General features: G+C 40.3%; 1 protein-coding gene across 4 annotated transcripts in view; it reads left to right on the plus strand.

Moving 5' to 3' along the window:
* npas2 (neuronal PAS domain protein 2) overlaps nucleotides 1–10000 on the plus strand; it is a 31708-nt gene that overhangs the window by 14035 nt on the left and 7673 nt on the right. For 3 of the 4 annotated variants that reach the window (XM_083530927.1, XM_083530930.1, XM_083530929.1), the window contains exons 2-6: nucleotides 4997–5337; nucleotides 5434–5490; nucleotides 6055–6209; nucleotides 6474–6565; nucleotides 8100–8189. In XM_083530927.1, the coding sequence (XP_083387053.1) occupies nucleotides 5282–5337; nucleotides 5434–5490; nucleotides 6055–6209; nucleotides 6474–6565; nucleotides 8100–8189 (450 nt within the window). In that variant the 5' untranslated portion in view covers nucleotides 4997–5281. Of the gene's footprint in view, nucleotides 1–4894; nucleotides 5338–5433; nucleotides 5491–6054; nucleotides 6210–6473; nucleotides 6566–8099; nucleotides 8190–10000 lie in introns of all 4 variants that reach the window. The other variant, XM_083530928.1, reaches the window with a different exon arrangement.

The following is a 10000-nucleotide window of genomic DNA, read 5'->3' on the forward strand; positions in this document are numbered from 1 at the left end:
ATGAGACCAAAAGCAAAAGCAAATTTAGAAACCAAGTAACATGTACATGAGAACAAGGACAGGGCCTGATTAAATAAACTGCTTTAGGCTTAACAGTCTGAATGGCAGGAAAGGCAAGTTTAACAAGTCAGCTCAATTTGGTTTCCTATTTGTGAAAACCCCATTTACAGTAATTACTAGCAAAAAAAAATATTTCCTTTTAATTTCAACTCGAACTCACATGCCCCAGACACTTGGCAGTGACAACAATGCAGTCGGAATGATTTCCTTTTAAACATCACTGAGTTTTGATGCAGGTGCAGTTGTGCAATTCATTTCTTTGTTTCCTTAACAGGCGTCTATTTTAACATCATTAGCATTCTAAACCTTCCCAGAGTAATGTAAATCTCTATGATTGCAAAGTTGAGAATGCGGATCTAGTATCAGCCCAGTGGCTAACCTCAACCAGGTCAGAAATCTGATGGGTGTGATAGATGATATGGGCATGTAGAGGAATGATGGAGCAGATTTTTTTTCCTTATTGAAAAGCGAATTTCTGAAACCTAGCAACTGCTCTGGAACTCAAACAATCCCATTTTAACTACTGTCTACATGGTGTGCCACCACCAGGTATTTTAATTGGAATCCAAGCCTGTAGCTGAAATTTACTGAAACCTCCAAGTTCTTTAAGAATTTCTCCAGGAAACCGATTGCATCCCTAGAAATTAAGACCCTCACTGTCAAGGTTGCCAGATCCTTTGCCCTATTTTTGATGCCAAGCTGCTCACGCGACTATCGTTCTTGCTAAACAGCACACTTTATGGAAAAAGGCTGCTTTTTTGGAAAATAAAAGCGTTGCTTTGAACTTGACATCAGGGCACATGGTCTCAAGTTTGGATTTCATTGGAGATTGGCTCAGGATCCTCATTATTGAAATAAGATTTTTGGCTCCTTTTGAAGGGGTATTACTTATTGGGACAGGACTTGGTAGGACCTAAGAGGAACCTTGTTTTCAGGATGCAGCCATATTTTATACCAATGACATCATGATGTGCTGGAACAGGAGCCTTAGACAAGTGGGATTAAGTCCTCATTTAATATCTACATTTCATCCTTTGGTTCATGTACATTTGGAGGTAAATGTGATGCAGTGCACACATTTTTGGATAAGACTTTAGCTTATTGGGACAAGGCCCTAAATGATTTGGTTGGAACTCTGTAAAAAATAATCTCAATATAAGAAATAAATGCAAGATTTCAAAAGATACAGACTGGAAACAAGTCAGATGATCTGACAGTGCAGTAAAATAAATTACCCTCGGTATGATTTCTTGAAATAACAAAAAAATTGAACAGAACGTCTTAAAATAAGCATTGAAGCACGTTTTCCAAGCAGTCGGTTTAGTCTAATCAACATCAAACTAGTGTGATAATTATTTTTATAAACAGTTTGCTTTTCTTAATGTGGGGTGAAGAGATTTAAAAACCAGCGAATTCCTCTTAATTCAAGAAACGTCATCATTATATATTCTGTTTTAAAATAAGACAAAGAATTCAAACTAATTAGATTAGAAACGGAAACTGAAATCAAACTACAGAACAACGTGGTAAAAAAACATAGGTATAATAACCGAACTGGATAATGTGAAAAATTGTGGTGACTTGGTACTGCAAACTCTTAGAATTTGTTATTAGGTTGTAAATAAAAGTGTTGGTGTCGATAAAACAAACAGGCCTTGTTTTTATTGGTCAGCTGCTCAAGTTAGTGGGTTTTAGCTGTGCACTGCTGTTCATTACAAAGTTGTTGGTTCACTGTTAAAGGGTTAACAAGGAACGGCAGGAATGAAATGTGTGTGTGCAAGTGAGAAAGAGAAAGAGTGAGAGAATGTGTGTGTGTGTGTGTGTGTGTGTGTGTGTGTATATGTTTGTGTATGTGTTTGTGAATGGGAGTGTCTGAAATATGGGTCAAACACACCTTCTTGTCATTATATCTTTCACACTTCCGCTAATGTTCTTCTAATACTGCGAAATTGGGCAGTAAAGTTTCCTAATGACTGTACGACATGACGCGGGTGTGTGTGTGTGTGTGTGTGTGTGTGTGTGTGTGTGTGTTTACATATTTAGTGTACGACTTTAGGACCTTGTAGTATCGTATAACCATTTATGGCTGGGAATATATAAACTATAAAAGTGTTTTGTGACAGCCAAGTGGCCTCTGTTTAACAAAACGTCATGTAAACACTCACACACACACACACACACACACACACACACACACACACACACACACACACAGTGTTAGTTATTGGGGAAAATAATGTCTCGGTTGTCACGGTAGCACGGAGATGGAGATTTGCTGATTGATCCCTCCGACCCACAAATGACCAATTTGGCCATCCACAAATTCCAGGTGTCAGCCAATCAGGAGTGAGGATTTTGGTTTCCCAGGATAAAGGTTGCGGAAAGATCTGCTCGGATTGTCTGTGAGTGCTGCTGGAAAAATGTTTCTCATTAGGAGAAAGTTTTGAAATCCTGGAAACAAGATTTTTGCTTCCATCTGGTTGTGTTAAGTTTGTGTGTGTGTGTGTGTGTGTGTGTGTGTGTGTGTGTGTGTGTGTTTTTCTTGCAAGTCTACTCATAGCAACATTTATATCTGTGCATTTTTGTGTTTGAAAGTAATATTTGTAAAGATTTTTTATATTTGCATGCAAGATTTTTCTCCTAATGTTCTTTCACTGGGAAAAAGGATGTGGGTTGACTCATATTGTGTGTGTGTGTGTGTGTGTTGGTGTGTGTTCATGTGTGTCCTGTCTTTTTCGATCAACCATGATATTTGTTTAATGAGGAAATTCATAGCAGCAAGACTTCCTCTGCTTTGATGGGAACACACACACACACACACACACACACACACACACACACACACACAAACGAATATACGAACCTTGCGTATAATAATTCCTTGTGTTCTTTGATAAAAAAAAAGGAACGTGTGTGAAAGAAATTTGTTGTTGTGGTTGTTTTCTGTGGTTCCTGCTTCATTCTCCTGATCTAAATGGCAGCTCCTGCTTGAGGGACGGTTTCTAGGTCACGCCGTGCCTCGCGGATGTAACATTTTCAGAGCCGCCGAAGCGTCGCATTACTGCTTCGTCATCAGACGTTGCTTTTCTAGGTGACTAATCAGTACGGAGATTATTTTATACATAAGGGCGATGATGGTTCAGTGGTTAAAGCTCTGATTTACTGTTAAAAAGGTCAGAGGTTTAAACCCCAGCACTTGGACCCCAGCGTTTTAACTTCACTGAGAGTGGCAGCTTAATAGTTAAAGCATTGGACTTTGTTTCCCGGTCATAAGTTTAAATCCCAGCCTCACCAAGCTGCCACTCCTGGGCCCCTGAGCAAGGCCCTTAACCTACAGCTGCTCAGTTGTTTATATTAGATAAAATGTAAGTCCCTTTTAATAAGGGTGTCTGCCAAATGCCATAAATATAAATAAACGGACTTAAACACTGCCTCCGCCACTCCAGCGGTGACATCGTAGGGTGGGGTGGAGTCGTGTGCTCATGGTTTTAATATTAACAACTTGCAGGATTTACATGGCAACATGGCAACAGCGTCACGTTTACACAGACGCTTAGCCTTTCACTTAATTTACCATTAAAGGAATTCCGTTCTTTGATTGTCTTTTATCAAACTGCTACGAGTTTACTAGCCAATGAGAGTACAGTTGTTAAGCCCGCCCCCCCCCCCCCCCCCCCCACAAAAGTGTAATTCAAACCTATAAAAGCCGCAAATGGATGTAGCTTGGGCAGCCCTTTTTTTTTTATAAACCATGGTTAGCGAAAAGGAAATGTACGTTATGCAGTGTATTTGCAGACCGTGTTGCCATGTTGCTGTGTTCTGTCTTCGTTCTCATTGCATATTTCTGTTCGTCTCTTAAAAAAAGATTATGTTCAATACTTTTTGCCACAAAAATCATTCCGTATATACAAAAAAAACTTATTCTTCGTGTCCATACTGTTTCCGTTGCCTAGCAACACACTTCGCACTACTGGAATTTTTAGAATCGAATGTTTCGATCTGTTTTGATGTATTCTGTCTGGTGCCTGAACATATCCACACTTTATAGACAAATGTTTGTGAACTCTTCTTGAATGCCCCATTCCACATTGGGTCCGCATTTGCGGTTATAATAACCTTCACTCTTCTGGGAAGATGTTTCACTAGATTATGTGGAGATTTGTGGAGATTTATTTAGTCAGCAGGGTGTTAGTAACGTCAGGTACTGATGTAGGTGAGAAGGTGAGGAGGCCTGGGGTGCAGTCAGGGTGAAAAATGTATCCCAAAGGTGTTTAATAGTATTGGAGCACTATAGCAGGAGATCTTCCACACACTTCCAATCCATGGAAAGCAGATCTTCATAAAGCTGGCTTCGTGCACAGGGGCATTGTCATGCTGGATGTCATGCTGAAACAGGTTTGGGTTCAAGTGAAGGGAAAATTTCATGTAACTGCATCTAAAAACATCTTGCACAATTGTGTACTTCCACCAGTGTGGAAGAACCACATATAGCATATGGAAAAGTCAGGTGTCCCAATACATTTGTCCATATTGTGTTTTTTACACACAGACATTAACACGTCCATACACTCAGCTCTTTTCAGACATGAATTGCAGTGACGTAGCTGTCGCATTTGTTCGACACTGGAAGGAGAAAAAAAGAGCGAGTGAAAGGCTGAAGTGGCCACTCTTCCCCACAGCAGTGTGTCTTGATGGGTTCTTTTCATTGCCGTTGACCCAATTCCAGTTCGATTAGCTGCCATTTTGCTGTGGCCTTGGAGCCAACTTGCATTTTTTCCTCCATTGATTGAAAACAAGTGTTTTTTTGCACGTGCGATTTCCTTAAAGGCATCAGATTCATGTGTCTGGTGTGATTGCTAAGAGAAACGTTATGAGTGTTTGGCTAAACTGCGTATTTCCTACGTACCTTGATCACGTTTTTGCGTTTTTCTCTCAGGTTTTGCCGTTCCTGATGGAATCCCCGTCAGAACTGTTAGCATCGCAGTGTCACAAACATCAGCGTACCTTTTCCAGATGATAAGCTAGCAGCTGGTGTGGACAAGAAAAGCAACTGAAGCTACCTACAAGCCAGTGTTGGTTTGGTGGAGAAGGAAGAAGAAGAAGAAGAGGAGGAGGAGACCTGAGCGTGCGAGTGTGTGAAGTGTTTATTGAAAGTTTGAATGCTGTGAATTTGCAAATGGGAAACTACAGCCTCCACAAAAGGCCTGGATAGGGAGCGAGCATGGACAAGCTTTCCGAATTTGGTGTTCTTTGTGCGTCCAGCAGAGGGGAATGGGAGTAAGTAAATACTTCAATTAAGCCATGCTAATCCACTGAATCAATGTTAATGCAGATATGATAATGATTTGCTGTTATGCAAATAAATGTTTCCAGAACTGGCAGCTGTGTGGATGATTTTCTGGATGAAGATGAGAAAGACAGGGCTAAAAGGTAAATGCTAACATACACATTTATGTCTGTTTAATATCCAAAAGCAGTGGCCATCCAGGGCTTGATTCTCTTTCATGCTAAAACTCATTATTCTAGAAAAACTCAGAATCACTCAAACGTTCTTTGCCTCCCTTTTATTCTTCCTTGACGTTTCTTTCCATAGGAAAGAACAGAACCCGTAGATGAGGGTGAAAAAAAATTGGGCTTTTTAGACACCAAGAAAGACAGGAAGGGACAAAAAGTGTTGCAAACGAGTGACATAGACCTACATGTGTGGAAAAAAATGGGTCAAGACACACAGTTCTTCAGTAATAATAACCGCTCTGTTCATCACTAACTCGCACATATACTCAGTTTTTTTTCCCTCATGTTTCCTCAAAGCCTGACATCTCACATGGTTTATATCCCGGGGACTTGAGGGTCATCATGGTTTACAGCATGTTCCATCAAGACTGCATCTGTACAATTTCAGTTTGCGATGGGGCCATTTTATGACCTCCAGCAGGTATTTTAAAGACGACTCTGAAAACTAGCGACACTTTGCTGGTTTTGTTTTGTGCGCAGGGCGTCACGGAATAAATCCGAGAAGAAAAGACGAGACCAGTTCAATGTGCTCATTAAGGAGCTGTGCACCATGCTGCAGGGCCAAGGCCATCCACGCAAGATGGACAAGTCTACCATCCTGCAGAGGACCATCAACTTCTTGCAAAAGCAAAAAGGTACGAGGGGCCCTTTGGGTTCGATTGGGGTCTCAAAAATGTTTTTTAATTGATGCATCACATCGTTAACTTTTATGCCAATGCGAATCGGTGAATCTTACCATCCCTAGTAGGAATTAGTCCTCGCCTTTGTTCAAAATGATCTTTAACTGTCTTGCTGGGCATTTCTATCTCTGAACAAATTCCTTTCCCACGAGATTTCAGAATTCCAAAAATTCCTGGCAAACACCATTTTTTTTTACATTGCCCTTTGATGTTTTCCAGAGATCACAGTGCAGACTGAGACCTGTGAGATTCAGCAGGACTGGAAGCCTTCATTTCTCAGCAACGAGGAGTTTACCCAGTTAATGCTGGAGGTAGGACACACAAGTTGAGCTTTTAGTCAGCTTTTAAAATCACGTCTTATCAAAACCACGTAGTTAGACATTATTTCCCAGTACATCTACAGGGAATATCCCACACCCAGGAGCAGGTCCAACAGGAGCAGGAGCTGGTATTTTTCTACACTTACTGCAATACAGTTACATATGACCTGCGCTTAAGACCATTTTCAGAGCTCGTATCACTGAGAAGAAAGTTCATTCCTTTTGTGCAGAGGAAACACTGCTGGTCTGTGAGTGAACAATGTTGGGCATAATGCAGGAGTATTGAACTCGAGGGCAATTTAGCACAACCTTTCTCTCAATATTCATGGTAAATTCCAATCAGATTCATTCCACGCTGGATTTACATGTTAATCGTTTGGCAGACGACTTTCTACAAAGCGACTTACTTGTCCAAGCAACCCGAGGGCTCAGCAGTTAGCTTACAGGCACAGTGTTTCTGAAAATGAGAGAATTTGGACTCTCTGCTTTTTGGTCATAAGTATAAGCTGTTATAACGACTGACCTACAAACACAGCAAAAATGCTTTTGTTATGCTAATACGTAAGGCTAGTCTCGCATGTCTATCAATGTGTCATTATATTGTAACCAAGAGTAAATTGGATACAGTACTTCTATTGTCTTATAAAGACTTTCAAAAGTTTGGAAACACTGAGACTCATGCAATTTCACATGCACATCCAATTTCCAACGCAACAAACACAGTAAACGGCAAAAACACATAAATTGGAAAATGAATGAGTGGATGAAAGTCTAACTTATGTTAGACCGAGACCAGGAGAGAAGATGTGATCGGACATATTGGAAGCTTGTTGGTTTGGGTTTGTTTTGGAGCAGGGAACGTTGGAGATTTATTCCGGAAAGTAAAATGAACCAACATGGCAACCATTTCATACTTCAACACCATGCGATTCCGTCTGGACTTCGTCTCATTGGAACCGACTTCGCCGTACAACAAGACGATGAGCCGAAGCGATATCTATCACGGAACCACCTGCCCAGTCACGGCACCTAAATCCTACTGACCTGCTCTGAGATGAACTGGATGTTAAAGAAATCTACAACTAATGAAGAACACAAGAGGCACAGCGAAGTATTTCAGCTGAACGTTTGGGGAAACGAACAGTTTGGATGTTAAGAGTGTGCAAAGCTGGTTTTCCTGCTATGAGAGGATTTTTTCATTGAAAATAAAGTGGAACATCTGGACATCTGTAGATTTGTTTGCTTAAAATAAATCTTCATACTGTTCCGTTGCAGAGTTTGTTGCATAGAAACAAAAGGAACATACATGTGTTTCTCAAAAAAAAATAAAACACTCAGAGTTTCCACACATGTAACACTACTAAGATAGGATTTATAAAAGTCAACTGGCTAATTTATGTGATTTTTGTGAACTAGCATATGAGTTCCCTTAATGGCTTTTCATTTGAGAAACAATCTGAACAAAATAACACCTTTAAACCATGTACTTGTTTTGTGCTGTTTATGTTTTTTTTTATATTAACAGGCTTTGGATGGTTTCCTGATTGCACTCCGGCTGGACGGGAACATTGTCTATGTGTCTGACAGCGTCTCCTCTCTCATTGGGCATTTACCGGTTAGTGAAGTAGAAGTATTTAACGTCACAACAAAAAATCGCCATCTAGAATTTGCTTTTAAATTGGTCCAGAAAATATATTTCCAAATCAACAAGACTTTATTTTGAAAAAATCACTAGATAGCTGCTATGAGCTAACCTGACAGGGTTTCTGAGGAATCTTCCAAATCTTACTCATAAATATTCATAATGGTCACAGTAAATGCTAATGAGTTTGCTAATATGTGCTAACCTGACAGGATTTCTAGTAGAATTTAGTGCGTTTTCATAATATCTAAAGGTACTGTGAGCTAGCTAGCTGCTATGAGCTAACCTGATAGGATGTTGTCCTATTTATAAATAGCTTATGCAATGTTTGGACAAAAGTTTGTGGACACCAGACCACATGATTGGTATGTACTTTGTGAACATCCTATTTCACATGTAATCCCCATTTGCTGCTATAATTAGCTCCAGTCTTCAGGGAAGATGTTTCACTAGATTCTGTGGAGATTTGTGGAGATGTATTTATCCACAATGGTGTTAAAGTCGGGTACTGATGTAGGTGAGGTGAGGAAGCCTGGGGTGCAGTCAGCGTTCACATTCATTCATGTTCATTTTTATTGAGGTTCAGAACTCTATAGCAGGAGATCTTCCACTCCAACCTATACAAAGCAGATCTTCATGGAGCTGGATTTGCTTTGTGCATAGGGGCATTGTCATGCTGGAACAGGTTTGGTTCTGCTTGTTCAAGTGAAGGAAAAATCTCATGGTACATCATCCGAAGACTTGGGGTACAATCGTGTGCCTCCAAGTTTGTTGGAATAGTTTGAACCACATATGGCTGGAAAAGTCATGTATCCTATTGAATCTACAGTGTAAACTGCTTTTCGAAGCCTCCTCAGAAGAAATGTTGAAAAACAGTCATTTCCTGAATGGAGCTTTTTCACTCACTGAAATCTGTATATCAATACGGGGATAATCATCCCAATTTGCTGTATAATTATAACCTCATTAGCAGGATCCCATTTTGGGAGGGTAAATGTCATTATTTTCGGTGCCTCGTTTTGTCCCATGAAAGATAAATGATCTGAGGTACCATTCATCAGACAAGGTTTTTTTTATTTTATTATTATTTAATAAATCAGGCCGAGCAGATTGTGCTTAATGACTCATGTTCCAGGACAAATGATGACTAAGAGAGCGATATCATGGCGGCTATATTTAGGCGGCGCCACCCACACACGCCATATTTTCTGAGGGAGTTGGTTCGAATCGAGCAGGCCTCCAGCATTTTCTACAGGAATTGTTCTGTGATACGTTTCAAGCTGTGCAACTGTACTTGTTTATCAGGTACAGTCATAAAAACAATGGGGTTTGAGAATGAAAGTAATAAAAAATACAAAAACGTCACAAGGAGGTCAAAAGTATTCGGACATCGGACTTTTCCCACCCGTATGTGGTTGTTCTCCAGACTGTTACCACATAGATGGAGACTTACAATTGTAATGGATGTCTTTGGATTCTGTAGCATGAAAATTTCCATTAATTGGACTTGAAGACCCAAATTTGTTTGAGCATGACAATACACCTGTGCACAAAGCCAGCTCCATGAAGATCTGCTTTCCATGGGTTGGAGTAGAAGATCTTCTGCTATAGAGCTCCCTTGTGGCTGAACGAATCTTTACAAATCTCCACAAAATCTAGTCTCTTTATAACAGCAAATGGAGACTCTGTGAAATTGGCATAGCAACCTTACGCTAGGGAAACCACAAACCTTGGACCATACAGCGATTCTGCTTCAGTAAGCCGAGTTCTGCACCATGACCTGC

Source organism: Silurus aristotelis, assembly GCF_946808225.1.
Source record: "Silurus aristotelis genome assembly, chromosome: 26".
NCBI classification, from domain to species: domain Eukaryota; kingdom Metazoa; phylum Chordata; class Actinopteri; order Siluriformes; family Siluridae; genus Silurus; species Silurus aristotelis.